This window comes from Eumetopias jubatus, unplaced genomic scaffold (genome assembly GCF_037043125.1).
Source record: "Eumetopias jubatus isolate StellerSeaLion01/CBP00866 unplaced genomic scaffold, mEumJub1_p1.0 scaffold_12, whole genome shotgun sequence".
Taxonomy (NCBI): domain Eukaryota; kingdom Metazoa; phylum Chordata; class Mammalia; order Carnivora; family Otariidae; genus Eumetopias; species Eumetopias jubatus.
Genome location: NW_028274818.1, coordinates 35,858,490 through 35,880,112, shown reverse-complemented (window position 1 = coordinate 35,880,112; position 21,623 = coordinate 35,858,490). Strand labels below are relative to the sequence as shown.

At 34.8% G+C, this 21,623-nt stretch overlaps 1 protein-coding gene across 4 annotated transcripts in view; it reads right to left on the bottom strand.

Annotated features, from left to right (window-relative positions):
- The window catches only part of SYT14 (synaptotagmin 14), a 133,551-nt gene extending 118,193 nt beyond the window's left edge, over positions 1-15,358 (bottom strand). For 2 of the 4 annotated variants that reach the window (XM_028125842.2, XM_028125841.2), the window contains exons 1-2: positions 15,232-15,358; positions 8,065-8,280 (exon numbers count right to left, since the gene is read on the bottom strand). In XM_028125842.2, coding sequence (XP_027981643.1) covers positions 8,065-8,280; positions 15,232-15,343 — 328 coding nt within the window. In that variant the 5' untranslated portion in view covers positions 15,344-15,358. Of the gene's footprint in view, positions 1-8,064; positions 8,281-11,965; positions 12,897-15,231 lie in introns of those variants that run through there. The other 2 variants (XM_088016638.1, XM_028125840.2) reach the window with 1 other exon arrangement.
- Between the last annotated feature and the right edge of the window lie 6,265 nt (positions 15,359-21,623).

Below are 21,623 nucleotides of genomic sequence, written 5' to 3'. Positions count from 1 at the left end.
AATCAGAAACAGACTAAATATCAGTAACTAAAACTGCTGAATAAGCATGGCACACCCATGTAATAATATATTGTACAATTTGTATACGTGATGTTGTTAAGTATTTATGTTGGCAAGAAAAGATGTATTTTTGAGTGGAACAAAAGCAGATCACAATACTGTGTAAGAAACCCATTTTAATTTAAAAAATATTAATGCAAATAAAAATGTCCATAAAAGGATACAACAAAATAGAAGCAATGGTATTCTCATGATGGGAATATGAGTAATTATTCTTTTTGTCATCAGTAATTTCTGATTTTTCTATAATGAATATACCTTACATATTAAAAACAGCAATAAAGAATTTATTTAGGGAGCATGGGTGGCTCAGTCAGTTAAGCGTCTGCCTTCAGCTCAGGTCATGATCCGAGGGTCCTCGGATCGAGTCCCACATCAGGCTTCCCTGCTCACTGGGGAGCCTGCTTCTCTCTCTACCCCTCCCCCATGCTCATGCTTGTTCTCTCTCTCTCTCAAAAATAAATAAATAAAAATACTTAAAAAAAAAAGAATTGATTTAGGTGTAAAAGTTACATAAAAAGACAGATTTTCTCACAGGACATCATCCAAGGTATTTCAGTGGAGAGGTTCAGTGCATTAGCTCTGAGGACCGAGGACTGGTACTTGAATCCTGGCTCTCTCGCAAACTTGCTATATAATCCTAGACAAGTTACTTACCCTTACTGTGCTTCAGTGTCCTCTCTGGAAAATATGGACACCAATAAAACCTGTGTCTTAGGGTAATTGTGAAGGTTAAAAGACTTAATTTATATAAAGTGCTTAGAATAGTGTTTATAATCAGTATATTACAGCTTATGTTATTTATGGAACTGTAATTAACCTGTTATCAATGTACTCAAAATATAGATTTTCAAACTTCAAAAATATTTTAATCCATCATCTTGAAAAAGCTATTCATTAAAAAATTTTTAAAAGATTATAAAAATTTATAAATACTTTCCTCTAGATTGCTGATGCTTAAGTTTGTACTTAAAGCATTTCCGGAGTTACCAGTGACCAAATTCCCTTACTATGTTTTTCCCCTAACTACTACAACAAGGCACAATGAATAAAAGATTGTGTAAACTGTAAAAGGCAAAGGACTTCATAACTATCTAGACCTTAAATAACTACCGTACGAATTCTCAAAATCTATTTAAATTATCTTAGTTCCAGTTGATGGCATTACTGAAAACCTCAAAGACTTAAATATAACCAAATTTTCTAAGAAAATATTAATCTTTTTGAGTACATATCAAGCAAAAGGAAAAAGATATGCCAAGGCATCAAAATACCTCTCAGCTTATGAAGGTAATTTTTGACTCATTCATCAGAGATTTCAATGTAATTTATTTTCTCAGAGGAAGGAAGTCTCTACTTCATTGGTAAGCTTGAACTTACAGTGAATACAGATATTCTCATCACTGCTTCAGGTAATAAGATTACTGTCAGTCCATTTGTGACTCTATGTCATGCTCCCCAAATATATCTGAGACTGAGCTCCTATGGGCTTTGCTAACAGAAACCTGTAGAGAATGTGTCAGGTCTCCATAATTGCCAGATGGCTGTTAGCATTATTCCTCTACTTGGCAGCCATGCCTCTTCCCCCTAGCAAGGGACACAGCCTGCATTCAATTTATAGTGCATCTCTTATCTATTCACTTGGTTACTGAATAGTCCTCTTTTAAAAATTTATTTTTAATTGAAGTATAGTTGATATATTTTATACACACACACATTTTTTTTAAGAGAGAGTGAGAGCATGACATGAGCGGGGTGAGAGAGGGGCAGAGGGAGACGGAGAAAGAGAATCCTAAGCAGGCTCCACGCTCAGTGCAGAGCCCTGTGTGGGGCTAATCTTATGACCCTGAGATCATGACCTGAGCCAAAATCAAGAGTCGGATGCTCAACCAACTGAGCCACCCAGACACCCCAGTGTACAATATTGTATTAAGTTTCAGGTGTACAACATAGTGAGTCAACAAGTATATTCATTACAAAATGCTTACCACAGTAACTATGGTTATCATGTGTCACCATACAAAGTTATTACATTATTGACTATATTCCCTATGCTGTACTTTTCATCCCCGTGACTTATTTATTTTATAACTGGAAGTCTGTACTTAATCCCCTTCACCTATTTCATCCATCCCCCTACCCCACTCCCATTTGGTAATCATTAGTTTGTTTTTTATATTTATGAATCTGTTTTTCTTTTTTGTTGTGGTCTGTTTTCTGTTTGTCTGAATAATTTTTTTAATGCATTGACCTCTCTGGTTACAATCACCTATGGCTTCAGTTTTGCCATTCATGAATTTTATGATCTTATTAAAATCACATGCCTCTGGGTTTCAGTTTTATATTCAATCAAAGATATCTTTAATTAACTCTCATTTAGTTTCTATCATTCTAGCTACCTACTACAAGTATCTGAACAAAAAAAGAAATGTGAAGGATCAATACAGATTCACCATGGAAAACACAGAAATTCTATGAATTCATTTTAAGATTAGAAATGTACCAACACAGGTGCTCAGGGCCCTGTGTGTAGTTGTACAGTTTGTGCACTGCGAAAAGTTACCTGAGGGTTTGCCAAATCTTACAACTGGAGGAAGGGATGCCTTTTCTTCTTATATAGGTTCTATCTGCTCATGACGCAGCGTCTGCTCAAAGGTGACACCTTTTTCTAACTTGTCCACACAGCAGACTGGACCTTTACCTGAACTGCACAAAGACATCTCACCTTATAGGTCACAGGTAGCCTGCAAAGATTCTACTCTACGGTGAGTGACTGATCTCATCACATAAAAAGATCTCCAGAACACAAGATGCAGAAGTCTTTAAGATTAATTTCTCTTCAAACTGGCCATATATATCATACACAAATTCTTCAGAGAAAGAAGTAACAAAACATAAACAAAAGCCTGAAATCAAAGAAAAAGTTTACCAAGAATCTGAACAAACCAATCTTTCACTGTTCTAAGACACTAAACATTTTTGTGACAAAGGCATCTGGAAAATACAGAATTTTTTTGTACTTGCCTTCGTCACAAATTGTGAAAATTAATAATCTTTATAAAGCAGTTAAAATGCACTTAAAGTATACATAATACATATATGCATATGTATTACATAATTTATTTTAGTATACATAATTTATTTAAAAAGTATAAATAATTATTCTTAAGCATTAAATTATTTTAGAAGTAACATTTAAATAAAATGTACAAGTCAATATGTTTTAATGCCCCTAATCTTAAGATGACATCAAAATTAATAGCATGAAGCTTGTGAAGTAGCCATAAGAAAGAGAATTACAGGTGTGTGTATATGTCTGGGCCACATAACCCTAAGAAATAAGTGGTGCTGGAAATTATCTTACATAGCATTTTCAATTAACTCACCCTGAAATAACAACATATGATTTTAGTTATATAGCTATGTCACAATATGTAAATATAGCTTGGTAATCCCTATGGTGAACTAAGAATGGAAAGCTATAAGCAACAGACATTCTAATAATTTTACACTAAATTTGTTCTTTATATATAAAATCATCTTTAATAGGCTTCTCCTATCTAATATAGAAATGGAAAGTTCTAATTAGCATGAATGGAATTTCAGAGGTTCTATCTTACCAAATGCAAAATATCTGCAGCCTACTACTTAACTCTGAAACCTTTTAAAAATAAAATAGGATTATCAGAAAATGCCTTTAATTTTAAGAACAACACAGTAAAAATAAAATTAAAACTGTGAACAAAGGAAATTGGATATATTATTTTAATGTTTATTTTTCCTGGAAAAATTTCTTATAGATATCATTCCCTTTTGTAATTCAAAAAAATGGAAGATTAATATGGCCACCTAGAGGAGAAAATATGATAACAAATATGCCATCACATTTTCTTACTTTTTCTAGAGTATCTGTATTTCAGATTTATATATATAAACTGTTCTAAAGGACTCAACTGAAGAGGTTAATCACGTATGAAAGAGGCCTTGGTTGGACACCAAAGTAGTAGTGATGATCCAACAGAAGCTAAAACCATATTCATTTTGGAGTGGACCTGACAAATAGAGTTTTTATAACTTACTGTGTGACCTTAGGTTAAAAATTACCTACCTGATCTAAAATCTCTTCTCACTTCTGTAAAATCGGGATAATCTTACCTACCACAATGATCTGCAGTGAAAATTAAATAGTACTGGTGTGTACAGAAAGTGACAGTCAGGTACACAGTAGGAGCTCAATATGGTGGTTCTTACCACCTGGTCAGAGTCTGTCCTATTCTCTCTGAGACTATCCAGGCCCTCCCTGACCCTCCCTAATCTTACAGATACTTCCAGTACTGGAAGAACTTTGGCTGTTCCAAAGCTTCTCTACTAGAGTTATTCAGTGTTGAGAAATGAACTAATGGTTCCTTACCAGCACTAATGAGGTAACAGATTGTCATGTAAAAAATGGACATTTATTTTTTCCCTCGGGTGCCTGGGTGGCTCAGATGGTTAAGCGACTGCCTTCGGCTCAGGTCATGATCCTGGAGTCCCGGGATCGAGTCCCGCATCAGGCTCCCTGCTCAGCAGGGAGTCTGCTTCTCCCTCTGACCCTCTTCCCTCTCGTGCTCTCTATCTCTCATTCTCTCTCTCTCAAATAAATAAATAAAATCTTTAAAAAAAAAAAAAGAATATTTTTTCCCTCTACCTTGTAATTCCCTTTAGTTACCTCAACCTACACCTCAGTTAACTGTGATCCCTATAAACTTGCAGAATAATATGCAGAATAAAAGGTCAGAGCAGTAGAGAAACATAACCTACTATGTCTATCCCTTTACTTGTTCCTCAGGAAAATGAACCAAATTCTACCAAGAGAACTATACTCAGCAGTCCTCTTAGGTGACCAGCCACCAAGTATTTCTGCTGCCTTAGCTACTCAGAGGAATGACCACCTGGTGGAGACGCAAATGTGTATTTGAACCAAATCCCTTTCCTTCCCAAATATATGCCAGAAGAGGGTTACCACTGCTGGGTTGGAGGGAGAAGGTGAACACCATGGTTCTTCTGTAACTTTCTGAGGGGGCATGTTAAGAATTTACTATCACTTGAAATTGCTTTTACTTAAGACTTTGTGTATATGTCTGAAATCTCCCCCTCCAATCGAATTCTCCTTTCTTCCCCCACTCCACTGAATCTTATTTTGGGCTCCAAGCGACTTTGACTTTTCAATAAGCAATAACCTATGATACAAAACTATTCTCCTAGTCTACTGTTTTCTTACATTATCACTTGGTCATCTCTCCATCCTAAATCCCAATGACAGCATTTTAACAGTAAGGATATCTATCTCCACCCCAATGTTCCAGACATTTCTGATTCAGCATGACGGAAACTAAATTACCTCCTCCCACATAAACTTACTTCTCTAGTACTCTCTGAACTAATGAAAAATATTGATTCTTTCACTCACTGCACATATTCAATCATTCAAGATATATTGAGATCATCCTTAAATCTACAAACTGTGTGTCCCCAAACTCACTGCAAATGAAGGTCTCATCACTGTTTATCCAACTGGTCCTTTCTACCTCCAATTCATTTTCCATTACAATAGTTAAATAATCTTTCTTAAATACATTTCTAAAAGTGCCACATTGTCCAGCTTAAAAATCTTCCAGGACTCTATATTTCCTATAAGATAATGAAGTCCTGAACATGGCATTCAAACCTATTACCCACTTAATCTCCAAACACAGATCCTAAGGTAGACATTAAAATACACTCTCATTTGCTTTCAAGATCCCATGGCTGTTGAAACAGATCTTACTTGAGTCCAGTTCACCTAGTCTGTGAAGACTACATTAGACTTCTCCATAACCCCACCTCCCCAACAACAACTGAGTCTCCTCCTTCTCTGAATGTCTACAGCACTTTGTTCATGAAACTAGTCAATGGTCTTCCTCCTCTAGTCTGTGGGCTCTTTGAAACAAGCTTGTTTTATTCATCTTTACATCCACAGTACATAGTATGGCACATAAAAAGCTTTTGACAAATGTTTATGAAATAAATCTAATTTCAGAATGCCTAAAGTCAATCTACCCTGGGTGTTTTATCAATTAATGTAGAGTAGAAATGGTAAGACAGTAGAGATGGGTCCCAAAGATATAGGTAAAATGAAATGAGAAGGTGACTCCAGGACACTGGCACCAGTTCCAGAGCTTTGGGCAGGAACAGAAGAGCCACGGAGCTTATGCTTCTCTCCTCACTGCTTTTCTCCCCGACTAGAGAGCCATGCTAGAATAACAGAACTGTGGGGAAGCAGTCAAGACAGCACAGAAGTGTAGGGAGTGAGGGGGAAGAAGCAGTGAGGAGGAAAAAATAAAAACCCTCAACTGAAGCTACAAAAAGGGAAGTGTCCTGGGTCACAGATGACAAACAGCCCATGCTCAGGACCGCTCGCTCTCATCACCAGCACTGTTTTCACCACCCGCGACCACAATGACCATTACTGGTCACTTACCCACAGGGGCCAGAACTATGCTACAAACCACCACATATACCATGGAATGTTCATGACAACCCTGTCAGGAAGGTATTATCCACATTTTAGAGACAATGAAACAAACCTAAAAACCATTAGCTATACTGCCCGAAGTTTGTGGCTAGTATGTTAAGTCGCAGAGCCAGAACGTAAACAAGGATCAGGTTCAAAACCCATTCTCTTGAGACTCTACTATTCACCTGCCAGGGGTGGACGGGGTGGGTATATGCTGGGGACTGGCTTTACTGCTTCGCGTCACTCAGTTCTCTTTGTAAGCACGGGCTTTCTTTTCTCTAGTACTAGAAAGGTATTTTTGAGGGTAGAGTCTGATATTTTTTATTTCTTCCCTACCATCTCATAATGAACTTTCTACATAGTAATTTGATTAATTTATTATAAATTGTGTACTAGTAGAAAGAAAAAGGAGGTACATCAGTCATTAGCTAGCATAAAGCCGAATTTAAAAAAGATGATTTAGCTCCTTTGACAACTCTATGTCCTGGAGTAAGACTTGATGTAATCAATAGTTATAGGCCCTTAAACACAAACCACAGCTACAAAAATGAAGGATAGCTTGTGTTTGATGTAATAAAAAATTGTCTAAGATATATTGCTCTCTTCTTCATAAATGAGTATAAAGATAATAATTACTAGGAGTACTCATACATTCTATCAAGCATGTGAGCAACCTACCTAAAATGTAGAAATAAATACGCTTCAATGAATGGCAATTAATTTCCCTTACAGAAAGACGTAAAAACATGTTAGAGTGGACATGTATCTTCTATATGAGTTTTAAGCCAATGTCAGTACATGAAGCAAAGATCAATTAGAGACAAAATAATCCTTGAAAATTCCTAAAGTCATCCTTACAGCAAAGTATAATACAGTACGAGCTCTCCATCCATCCTGGACACTTTTTCCCCCTACACAGAACAGATCACCATTTCTTCTGCTGTGCACCACATGAAGTATCTGGCTTCTGTTTAGGGGCCACAAAGGATGAAAAAGCATACATTTACACACTAGAATCAAGTTCAACACTGTTAAGAGACTTAGACTCTCTGTCAGTTCCTATACCAGGTATTTAGAGACCGATTCCATGTGAGAGAACAGCAGACTCCCATCTTCTACCTCATGCTTACACTGTGTAAAGAGAAGCAGAATTACTATGGTATTTAAATTATTTGGTGTTTTGCTTTTAGGTGTTTTAGGTTTTGGCTTCAGTCCAAAGATCTGAATTTTGATAAATTATATTCACAGAAATGTGACTCTCTTTATCTCTTGTTTATTGTGCAGCCACAGATGCCTAGAATTTTAGGTACAAATAATCTAATACTATAGTGTGTGATCTAAAAAAATAAGTAACCTCTACATCAAAAACTAATGATATAATGTATGGTGATTAACATAATAATAAAAAAATAAAGATCACACACACACACACACACACACACACACACACACACAGTAACCTGTGTTACCTTCATCGATGGATGCTTCGCTACTGTAGCCATCATACTCCGCAGACAGAGGACTGTATTTTTGTCTTGTTTCCCAAGCATAGTTCTTTTGTCTTGAATCTGCCAATGGTAGTCTGGAATTGTGGGTTCTGGACAAGGCCTCGTGATATTTACCCAGTGCTTCATCTTCACTTTCAGAGGATGAACCATGCTCATCTTTATCCATGTAGGAATTATCTATTTGGAATGACAGGGAGAACAAATCAAAATTTTAATAAAGTATGATGAATTTGATACACACACACACATACACACACAAAGAGATATATGTCACATACATCCATATGCACATGAATATACATATACATAAAGTGAATTTCCAGCTTTAAATAACTATAATTTTTTCATTTAAGAAACCCGAAGCTTTAGATTTTCATATTTTTAATAGAAAAAAAGATCAATTTGTATATTTTAATCATAAAAAAATGTTAGTCGCAGGGATTTTCCAACCATGTTACAGACAAAGGAAATAACGGAATTTGCCACCTTACACAATTTTTTAAAGGATCAGTAGCACACAAAGAGACTTAGAAATATCACCGGTAGATACGGAGCTGATTCAAACTAGAATGTGACTAGAGACATTTTAGTTATCATGTGGGTCCAAATTTTCAAAAATGATAAGGCTTAGTTCTAGGAGAACAGAGAAATGGGCAGACATATTACTGGTGGAATTATCATTGGTACAACTCTTCTAGAGAGCAATTTGGCAATACATATCAAACTTTAAATCTGCACCATCTGTGATTCATTTCTAGGAATTTACCAATTCCATTTCCAAGAATTTGGCCTAAGAAAATAATTAACAGGTGAGCAAAGATATATATTTCCGACAATTCACTGCACTGTGTTAAATAGCAACAGAAAACAAAAATAAAATATAATCTAAAGGTCCATCACTGGGCCTTGGTTAAGTACGTTGTGATATATCTATGCAATGATACAGTATGCAGTCACTACAAATGAGGTGAACTCACAGGTACTCACAGGGAAGAATAACTACAACATCATGTTAAGAGAAAAGAGAAGGTTATGAAACAAGGCATACCTATGTTCTTATTTAAACACACACACACACGCAGTGTATGTTCATATACACATACAAAAATATGTGGAAGGATGCACTTATTTTCTGTGAAAGGGAGAATTACTAAGAAAATTTTACCTAAGTATAACTAAATTTCAAATAAAATTTTTAGGACATATAAAACTTGCATTATTCTTAAAATAACAGCAAACTAGTATAATAATAACTAGTTGTTACCATTTTTTTAAAGTAAAAATTTTGAAACTGCACTATGTTGAGGTTCATTTAACCTAAGATGAGCCTTCTCAGAAAATAAAACAACTCTGGAAAGATAAAGAGACCACAGCAGGTAGAATTTATTAGGTCAGTCGAGATATTTTTCTCTTTATAAACATTTGAGATCATCTGCACGAAAGGAATCAAGGTTTGCAATTCAGGAGGGGAGACACAGAAAAAGTAATTTAAAAATATGGTAGAGGAATGGTACATTTAGAGTCAGAAGGGAGGGAGCTTGGATGTCACTAGTCTAAGTCCTCCCTTTTAATTCAGTAAAAGAAAGCCATGAAAGGGTAAAACTATGACCTGTGTCATATTCTGCACATCCTAATACGTAGTCACTAGCCACATGCAGCTATTTGATTGAAAATAAAATAATTTATGAAAGTTCTTTTGAAAATCTCCTTTTCCTTACCTCCCCCAACTGCCAAGTATATAATCAGTCACCCCCGAGGCAGCAGCTCTTTCTGCACACGGGTCCTGTCCCCATGCTTTAATAAAACCACTTTTTTGCACCAATAAATAATAAATAAATAAATAAATAAATAAATAAATAAATAAATAAAGTGCTCGATACGTGCGTGTGGCTAGTGGTTACTACATGGAGCTTTTCCATCATTGCAGAAAGTCCTGTTAGATGGTGCTGAGGTGATAGCAGATCTGGTCTAGAACCTGGGCCTTCTGACACCCAGTTGAGAGCTTTAGCATTTTGTGGGCTACCGTGGCGGTGGTCTCTAAGGCAGCAGGAGAGCTCTGAGAAATTCTGCCATCATACTTCACCTTATTACAAAATATTACCTACAACAGTCCTGCATTCAGAAATATAGAAGGAACCTCTTCCTTCTCTTTCTAAATCCTATAAGGTCTATGAACGAACCATTAGAACACAGGTACTAGTAATACTGATAAAACTATTAACTAATAATATCAGAGTTCAGCTACAGGAAGAAGTAATCTACGGGTCAAATGATTTTCAAATGATTTTTAGAACAAAGTATGTTTACATTTAGTACTGGCTATAATCTAGAATACCTGAGAGCTACTTGGGTTTTCTAGCAACCAGCATGATTCTGAATGAAAACAAATCAAAACAAAATTAACTCTATGCTGCTATGTGTGTAGCTTTTATTACTACTGTCTATTCTGTTATTTTCTGAATAACATAAGTATTCTATTTTGTTTATTTTTGCTACTTCAAATAATAAGGCTAACAAAACTAAACCATGGCTACCCAAAACTACTGATTTTGATAATTAAAAAACTGCTAGCAGAACAGACTCCAAAATGGACATATTTCCAAAAACTGGCTTTCCTTTTTAATTAATCTATCCATCCTGGATCAGCCTCTATGATATCACTTAAAAATCATTCATATAGTTGATAAATAGCAGATCCTGATTATGTATGAATTCATGAAGAACTGAAAGTCTTCCTCATTTCTACTGCCACTCAGATTTTTATTTTTATGAGAATCTAAATTCATAGAAAAATGTCAGATATATATATATATATATATACACACACATATATTTTTTTTAATAAAAGCCAGTGTACTTTTGGTCTTGTGATCAGATCAGCAACAAATGGAAATGACTAAGGGATTAACAGAAGTAACTACTAGCCATACAAAGCAATTCTGCAACCAACCCAAATAACTGTCGGCTCACTGTTTTGAAAATTGTCACAAATACTGTAGTTAAAAACTATAAATGATTAGTTGGAATCTTAATTCTACATAGAGAACTCATAAAAAATAATAGATTGTTCACATATACTCATTGTAAACACAGAACTCATATAAAATTCTTGATATGTGGCTAAATGAATAGGCACATATCCTGATCCACATGTTATTCAATAAAATAAAATCTAGGGGCACCTGGGTGGCTCAGTGAGTTCAGCATCTGACTCTTGATTTCAGTTCAGTTCAGATCATGATCTCAGGGTCAGGGGATGGAGCCCCTCATCGGGCTCCAAGCTCAGCACGGAGTCTGCTTGGCCCTCTCCCTCTGCTCCTCCCCCTGCTCACGCTCTCACACTCTCTCTCAGGTGAATAAATAAAATTTTTAAAAATAAATAAAATAAAAAAACTCTATTGCTCTAAAGGAAAAATATAAAACACTTGATACAAATTCTTATTGGGATAGACTCGAAGGGCAACATAGTATAAAGGTCTCAGGAGTTAGTTACAAAAATATAAAATTTCAAAATTCAACTTTAGCACACTAAATACACTCCAACTAGAGAATGCACACTACTTAAAACTATGGAGTCTCTGGTTGTCTAATAAACAATCATTAAGAAAAATCAGCCAAATAATGCGGGGACCAGGGACAATATTTAACTTAGCAGTGTACAAAGAACATGAATGCTTTCAAAATGATGGTCAGAAAAAAAAAAAATGAATGACCTTAAAATTGTCTCCCAGTAAGAGGATTCAAGAAAATCTTAAATTAGACACATAGACATGTGTAGGAAAGTTTGGAAATTTGGATGTTTTCTTAATTTAAAAAATCAAGAGAAAAGTTTAGCACTCAAACCCACAGTAGGAGACCTCACCTTTTTCTGGTATTATCTTAGAATATTTTTCATCTTTACTCTTTGCTGTTCCTTTGTGGGCAGAAATGGCTTCAGTTTTCTTTGTTCGTATGTCTCCTTTCACTTTGTAGGACGTTGTTGGATTTTTCTGTTCTTTGATTTTTCCGTGTAACTTATCTTTAGAATCAGCTGTTGGTGCTGGATCTATGTCTTCTTTCATAATGGGTTCCTGTATCACATGTCTGTTGCTTGCCAAAATATCTTTTGGAGAACACTCATTTCCTGACCACTCATTCCCTTTGGATCCTTTACTTTTAATATGTTTTTCAGCTTTCTTTAAATGATTTTCTTCCATTTCTTGGCATCTTACCTCCTTTAAATCATTCTTACCATCATCGGGCATTCCTAATCCAACTTTTTTACATCTGTCAGTATGTTCAAGTTCTTGACAAGCAGATCCAGCCCTTGCACTCTGCTTGATAAATGATATCTCACCCTCACTCAGGTGAGCCTTCAAAGAATCACCACCAGCATTACTGCTTTCTTGATATTTTGATAGAGTCCGTTGCCTATCATTAATATGTCTGAATACTCTTTCTTCGTTCATTCTGTGATCTTGCTTTTGTGAAACTGAAGTATTGTAACAACTGATTCGATTTGCTCTGTGCTCTAAACTGGACTGTGTTTTCTGACAAGTAGTGTCTCTGGAGACTTCTGGTGACATGGCATTTGCTTGTTTAGAAGCATCTACTACAGCTTCTGCTACTGCTGAGCTTTCTTCTTCTGGGCGAAAGCCATTTATCATACTTGTTACCTGTTCAGCAACTGAGTCAGTTAAAGCATAGCTGACTTCCCCAACAGCAGTGGTTAAATCTTCTACAGCATTACTGATTGTGTCCACCAGAGAAGACACTGAAGGCAGATTCTGCTGGAAAGTTTTGAAAAATGCCATTTTCTAATTCCTCATTCCTAACAGATGCAATAATGGAATTTCCTCTTCTCAAAGTATCAACCACTTAGGAACTTGAATTTAAAATGTACTTAAATATTGTTACTCATGAGCTCGGTATCATTATTTTGCACTGTGGCTTTTAATCTTTCTGTAAATGCATTATGCATTGAAAGAAATACGTTGAAGCAAAGACTCTTCCAAAAGAAAAAAAAAATCAAACCTCTTGGTTTAAATGTAATGACATTTTTTCCCACTCCATAGCTATCATAACAGCAGCAACACAATATTTTCCCCTCAAGTACTATGGGTTTTTTTATTCTATACCTGCAAGAAGAAGTATAAAAAGGATTTTTATTATGGACTTGTGGTTTATTTACTAATAGTCTATGTAGGGGAACTACCCTATATTATTAACAAACTACCAATATCATTTCAAATTAAGACACCTACTAAGGGGAAAATAAGCAATTTGCACAGAGGTCAGGATAGAAAAAAGAGTAGAGGGTGAACACCTGCAGAGTGCCTACTAGATGCAAGGCATTGTGATTTACAAGTTTTATCATACCCGATCTCACAATAACTCTAGGAGGTAAACGTTATTATTCCTATTTAATAAGTGGAAAAAAAAAAAAGCTCAGAAAAAGTAAGAATGTTCCCAAAACCTTTCCAAAGGATCCTCAAGGTCAAAACTATTTTTATAGTTAACAGTGAGGGGATATTTAACTTTTTCACTTTCATTTGCTCATAAATGAACACTGGAGTTTTCCAGAGGCTACATGGTAGATTGAATGCAGAAGCAGACATGAGAATAACAGCTGGTTCTTCTTTGCCAGTTATTAAAGGGATTTGCAAAAAATATAAAACAATGGCACTTTTCTCACCATTTTTTGGGGGGGTAAAAAATATATAGTTTTTTAAGTTAAAAAATGTTACTTATATTTAACATCTATGTAATGGGCTTATTGGGTTTTTTGTGGGTTTTTTTTTTCATTCTAAGTTCTTATTTAAATTCTAGTTAGTTAACATATAGGGTATTACTGGTTTCAGGAGCAGAATTTTAGTGATTCATCATTTACAAATAATACCCAGTGCTCATCACAACAAGTTATTGGGTTTTTTTTTTAAACAAATAAGTTGATAAGAATATTTTTAAATTCTCTCAGTTTTAACTTCTAATATGGTACATATCAAAAGATACAACTCACGTAAACAAAAGCTCTTTGGGGTCTTCAATAATTTTTAAGAGTGTAAAGGTAGTCATTAGACCAGAGAAAAACCAGAAATGCTGAACCAGGGGATTCCTGGCGGCTGCCCAGAGAGATATCTTTAACCAGTTCAACTCTACACAAATGATCAAGAAGCAAGACTGAAGTATGAGAAACGTTAAACTTAAATCAAACTCACGAAAGTACTACGCTTTCCTGATGCAGAAGTCACAGATGTAATTCAATAACCAATAGATTTTTATAAACAATAATGCCATCACTTTTTAAGTTACCAAGGGTAAGAGAAAAACATCTCTCCAACACAGTACACAGACGAGAGCAAGGTTTTTCTGCTAATGCTCTGCAATACTGTTCTAAATTAACGCCTTGCTTTTATAATTCTCAACTCGCTTCTGCTATCATTTATACAAGCCAGTCTTTGGAAACAGCAAATAAAAAACTCTTATAATAATATAAAAAAAAAACCTCCACAGAATACTTTTCATGAAAGAAAGAACAAGATTACAGTCCTCATCTCTCCTGGTACGTAGTAGTAGTAAGTGATATAAAGTGATATCATGCCTATGGTACCAAGGGAGGGAGAGGAACACTAATTTTTATAACCAGACTTTATCTATACACTAAGTTAATAGAGAAAACCACTTTCTCCAAACAATAAAATTATCCATCAGCTGAGAATTCAACAGCAGGTAAAGAAAAAGCGTGAATACTTTCAAAAAGCCTTCTATGGGAATAAGGGGGAAAAGCTCTCTAGAGAGTTATTTGGACAGTATGATTTAAGCTATATAGAGAAGAAAGATACTTCCTTCTTAAAGCATATCTACTCATATTACAGGCTCAGAAGCACACCTTATATATGAAAAATAAAAATGTCATTTTCTGATAGTATGCAATTCATCTCTATGCGATATGTTAGCAATTTGTGAACAGAAAGATAATAGAACATAATTTACTTAATAGACTTTTTTTTTTTACTCTCACAGAAAAGTGACTCAAATGTTAGTTTACAGTATGTCAAAACCAACCTCACCATATTATGTTTAAAAAAATAAAATAACAGAATGGTATAGATATAAAGAACAAATAAGAAAAGCAGTGATGATACTTACAAATTTTATCTTGTGAGTTCTTCCTTGTACTGTATCCTGAACCAAGATCTGGAAACCCGCCAACATTTTCAAAACAGAACTTCTTATTAATATAGAGAAAAAGGAGCAGCATCAAGATAATAAACACCCCAACAGCTGACAAAAATCCAACTGCCTCTGGAGAGACTAGAGAAAAAAAAGTCACATCTGTAAGCATTTATTCTCCTTTAAGCTACAAATAAGAAGGAAACCCCTACACATATGTTAGATTACTGCCTTAGTCGAATTATACTTTTTAATTGTCATAGTTTACATAGGTTTATAAGAAAAACAAACTACATAGTTTAATGAGCTGTTCACAATTCATTCAACAGTACTTATTCAAATCTAAAAGTGTCTGTATAAATTATGTTGGAGCAATCTTAAAAGACAAGAGTTCATAAAATAGGCAGTTACATATTTAGTCCATTTAAGAGTATTACAAAAATTTTAGCACAAGAATTAGAAAAAATTACTTCCCACACACAGATATCTTACTTAGCCAAATTTATAAGAACATTTATTATTATTCTTATCTCTAAAAGCTTCAATGGCCATTTTATTTAATAAACTCTGGACTTAACGTGGCATTCAAAGCTCCAGCCTCTCTCTTCGATATTACACTCTAATCAAATGGTTCCACCCACTGCCTCTGAATTGGCTATATGCATTACCACACACCTTGTCTTTGTTCATCTTCTTCCCCTCACCTGGAATGACCAAGTCTGCTCTCTACCATACCCCACTCATTCATTCAATCAACAAATATTCTGGACCAGCAGGCATTACCACATACACAGTCCCTGTCTTCCATGAACAGTCTGGTGAAGGCACTTACAACATGGCGTAACACAGGCTAGGAGTAGGAAGAACAGGGACTATGAGCTACAGAAACACTTACACCAGTGTTGAAGGGTCCAGTAGGCTTTTCTGAAAGTTGCGAACCCCATGATTATATTCTAAGAATTATTAAGAATTAGCAAGTTAACACTATCCCAGCCAGAAGAAATGGCAAGTGCAAAGGTCCAGAGACAGGAAAGCACTGTTTATTCCAGGAACTCAATGAAACTTTGTTATGATAAACCAGATTCTCAAGAGAATCTGATCTCAAGAGAATACATGAAATCATACATGGAGACTTTGTACAGTGAGAACCACCACCACCAAAATCTACAACTCCTCCAATCCTCAGCAATCTCTTTCAACGTTTGCATTATTTGTCACTATACCAGTCATTTGGAGTTAAATAGGAACTAAATTTTGCATCCCCCATGCCTCAAGGGATATCCATACATCCCTCAAGTATTAGATGGGAATGAATCCTAAGCCTCAAATATCCTCTACAACCTACAATCTACTCTTTCTTCTTCCACTGCTCAAGCAGCAACTAAGATGTCATCTCCTCCAAGATTCTTGCTTTAATCAGAAGAGCCACAGCAATTAGCATCTAAACTCATTTGTTTAAAATGAAGTCACCAACCAGTCCGATGATGACTGTTTTTATCTCCTAGCTTTTCATTATTTGTGAAAATCAGCCATCCCAGGTGTAGAACTGCTAGGACATTATAATCTATTCAAAGCTGGATCAACAGTATCATTATGGTAGAGGATGGAGCAGAGTGACATTGTGAAGGAAAAGGGGAGAGACTGAACAGAAATGCAGTCTAAATATCAGGCCGAGGAACAGATCCTGCTACTAAAAACAAGAAGTCATGCCCAGACATTAACCCTGACTGTCTCATTTTTCAGGATGGAGAATAGTCAGGAAAGAGAACAGTATTTTAACTTAAAAATCTAAGCCTTATTACCAAAAACAGTGGTATGCATCAAGCCTGAAGGAGGAGGTAAAAATAAAAACAGAAGAATTATCTTCAGCAATTCTTATAGCTAGGAAAGTCAGAAGCAGGCCAGGACCTGGTATAAAAGGCAAAATGCTCAGTAAGCTTATATTCAATATTAAGTTTACCCAGGTCCCAAATACACTTGAAAATTTGATGCATTTAAGTGAACACACAGGGTATGTTAATATGCAACCTGAAAATATGCAATAATATGCAACCTGAAAATCTCCCATCTCTTAAAAGACTAAATGAGAGAAAACATAGCTCACCTCACTTAAAAAAGCTAATTATTGCTAACAAAAATAGCAAAAAATACATATACCATATATTACGTACTAAGGACTGTTTTAAGTACTTTACATATATTAACTTTTTAAGTCTTCACAATCAGACTACTATCCTCATTATAAATTATGATATGGAGACATTAAATTATGTGCCCAGCTTACAAGTGGAAGAGTCAGGATTCAAACCGTGTCTGGTTACAGGGTCTGTGCTTTTAACTACTGTTCATACTGCTTCTCCTGTATTCCTTCTCTCCTCTCCTTGCTTCTTCCTATCTCATGTCTCAGTCCTTATTTCTGTGTTTCTCTTTTCATCTCCCTCCTTTGCATTTGAAAATTTAACCTGGGGTGGAGGTGAATCAACTATAAACAAATATAACACAGTAAGTGCTATAATAGAGGCAGGAATAGAAAGTATCACTGGAACACAAAGAAATGCCACCTGGGGACGTTACAAATGCTACAGAAAGGAGGTAACACTTGAGTAGGGTATGAAAGATTAATAAAACTATCAAATAGTGAAGGGACAGATGAAATAGCACAGTAAAAGACACAAAATGTGCATGGCATTCTAGAAGCACTAATGGGTCATGGTCATGTCGGTCTTATTCGCCTCCATGTTCTCAAAACACCTAGCACAATGCCACATAGCCGATGTTACATAAACATTTGTAAATGCATGAATGAATGAATGAATGTGTGCTCAGGGAAGATCTAGAATACACCAGAGGAGATAAAAGCAAGATCCAAAATATCAAAGAAACTTGAATACCATCCTAAAGATTTTGTATTTGCAGAACTATACTGCTTAAAACATTCAGAAAACTGAAATATGGTAGGGAGTGATTGGTGGCTATGCAGGAGTCATTCTTTTTTTTTTTAATTTAAATTCAATTAATTTTAACATATATTTTTAGTTTCAGAGGTAGAGTTCAGTGATCCATCAGTTATCTATAACACCCAGTGCTCATATCACCTGCCTTCCTTAATGCCCATCACCCAGTTACCGCATCCCTCTACCTCCTTCCCCTCCAGCAACCCTCTGTTTGTTTTTCCTGATTAAGAGTAGGAGGAGCTCTTAAATGAAGAAGTAACAGTGGTGACAGAGAAGAGGGGTGAACTTTAGTTTTTGTTCAAGGAAAAAAGATAACAACTTAATCGCTTAGATGTAGAAGATGAAGATGAAGAGAAGCTGAAGATAATTCTAAAGTTTCTAGTTTGTGTGAATGAGTTAATGGTTACACCATGAACCAAAATGAAAAAATATAAAGGGAAAGAGATATAGTTTAGGGCATGAGGGCTAAGAGGGAATTGGAAAGAGAGAGGCAGATAATGAGTTTAGTTTTTGACATATTACATTAGAAATGTCAGACTATTTCAGTGTGGATGCCTAGTAAAGTGAGGCAAGTATGAGTATAGTGCTCTCGTGAAGGTGGGTTAATTATACAAGATTTGAGAGTTTTCCTCCTTTTGTTCATCCTACTCCACGTGAAAGATTTCACTGACTAAATACAAACCAAACTGGCACATGATGGGCAAATCTTATTTTACAAGTTTTTAGACAGATATACTGTGACTTTGGACAAATTTTTAACAAAAAAAATCTTTCCCCATCAGAAAAAGGAGAAAGACACTTAACATAATTAGTCACACAACTCCTTTCTTATCCATCACCTAAATGTTCATTTTCTACATTCTTTGAAAATATTTTATGTATTTAAATTTTAAAACAGTAGTATGGTTGTAGACAAGAATAAAACATTTTCTAAAAGAAAACATTAAAAATCTTCAGACTTCTATTTTTCATCCTTATCTCAGAATTAAAATAATATTTATTATTTCAAATGACATGATACCATAAGTTGGCCAGAAACAGTTCTAGGCATGAAAACATTTGACAAAGTCTACTTATGCATAAAACTGCAATAGAAAATACACTGAAATTAAAGACATGAATGCTATACACCATCAAAAAAAAAAACAAAATAAAATTACACTAACCTAGATCTCACTATAGAAAATATATTTTCATTCAGTATAAGAAGTTATGCCTAAAATTTTATTTATATTATGAACCTGCTTATAAAGCCAGTCTGCATAGGTATTTCTATAATTATGATTAAATTATCTGTACATAAACCTACTCTTCCCCAAAATTCTAGATTAGCCACTGCAAGCAAGTAAACGTTATTGTAAAATGCCTATAACCTTTTAAGGAGAAGCTTCAAAATCTATTTAATAGCAAACAGATAATTAGTTTAGGTTACTATTATGCATTTGAAGAATTTAATTTGCTAAATCGAATTTGAGTTAATCAATAACTCAAAATTCATTAGTGCATTATTTTCCCATAACTTGTAAAATTTACATGTGATAAATAAAACCAAGACAAAATAATAATAATATTAGCAACATCAAATATTTAAGAGTGCAGGGAGGTGGGGGGATGGGTTAGCCTGGTGATGGGTATTAAAGAGGGCACGTTCTGCGTGGAGCACTGGCTGTTATGCACAAACAATGAATCATGGAACACTACATCAAGAACTAATGATGTAATGTATGGTGATTAACATAACAATAAAAAATTAAAAAAATATTTAAGAGTGCTTATTATTTGCTAAGGGCTGGGTTTTTTGTTTTTACTTAAATTCCATTTAGTTAACATACACTATAATATTAGTTTCAGGTGTACAATACAGTGATTCAACATTTCCATACAACACCCGGTGCTCATCACAACAAATGTTCTCCCTAATGCCCATCACCTATTTCACCCATCCCCCACCCACCTCCCTTTCTGGTAGCCATTAGTTTGTTCTCTCTAGTTAAGAGTCGGCTTCTTGGTTCACCTCTCTCTCTCTCTTTCTCCCCTTTGCTCGTTTTAAGCATTACATTTAGGAGTAACAAGCATTATCCAGCTGATTCTTCACTACAATCCAATTTTATAAATATGGGAATTGAGGCTCAGAAAGAGTCAAGCAGAATTCCCAAGATCTTAAAATTATTATTCAGTGATAGAGTCTTGATTTGAAGGCAGGCACGACTCTTGAGCCAAAATGTCAAACACTAATCCCTATGGCTTCCCATTTGCCAGGCATTGTTATAATCTCTCTCATTTTAAAACTTAATGGTCAAAACAACTTTATGATAGGTAAGTACTATACATCATCTTGATCTTTAGATTAGTAAACTGAGGCCCAGAGACTAATTAACTTGTCTAAGATCACAAATATAGGAAATGGGAGAAACCTGGATTTGAATCCAGACATTCTGACTCCAGAGCCCGTGTTCTTAAACATCAAGCAATACTGCTTCCTTACATGCCAACCTGAAACATAAAATATAAGGGAAAGCTATGTGATCAAAGTAATAGACCTTACTATATACATTAAGAGAAAATATTTTATGATTTAGATTTTATATATGTTAAAAAATAGCAACTGATTCAAGCTTTCTCAAAGTAAATATATAAATTATAAAACTGGAAAAAAACTGGAATAATTTTTTCTATTCAAGATACCTTCCTAAATATGCTAAAATTATAGAAGTATGCTTAGAAACCAAAATGAATGGTACATCCTTTTATTATACGCCATGTCTGAAAAGTTAAAAACTAAATGTATCCTATAGAATAAGCCTGATATTCATTAGTAATGCTCATTAAAAATATATACAGTCTGTATATAGTCCTATAAGGTCTCTGTGAGCTATATGATCCCCTATATGAAGTATATAAAGATTATACAGCAAAATAAAAAGGTGTAATATCTCACCCGGAAATACAAGAAGTTTAGCTTGTCCAAGATTAATGATTACTTACTTATGTTACATATAGTTAACTGGCTTTATACTTATCTTTACTATACATTTAGAAGGAATACATATATATATATATTTACAAAAGAAGAAAAACCCACTTTTTGTCAAAATTCAAATTTCAGTAAGAGTAATACAATTCATTTTAATTTCTACAGATAAATTGTTCATAGGAAGAAAATGATGCAATGATAGTCTTAAAAAGTAAAAGCAGGACCAAATCCGTTTTGACTCTGAATGTACTGCACAATTCACTTAAATTCTACTTTCCATTTTGTCACAGAGAAAACATTTTCTATTTAAGTTTTATGAGAAAAATACTAGGATAAACACAAAAATAAGTATAAGGGAAATATTTATTGAGCTTTTGTTTTTTCATTATTTGTGCTCTTCTCAAAAGTTTACTTGTATCAAAACTAATTACAAATGCTAG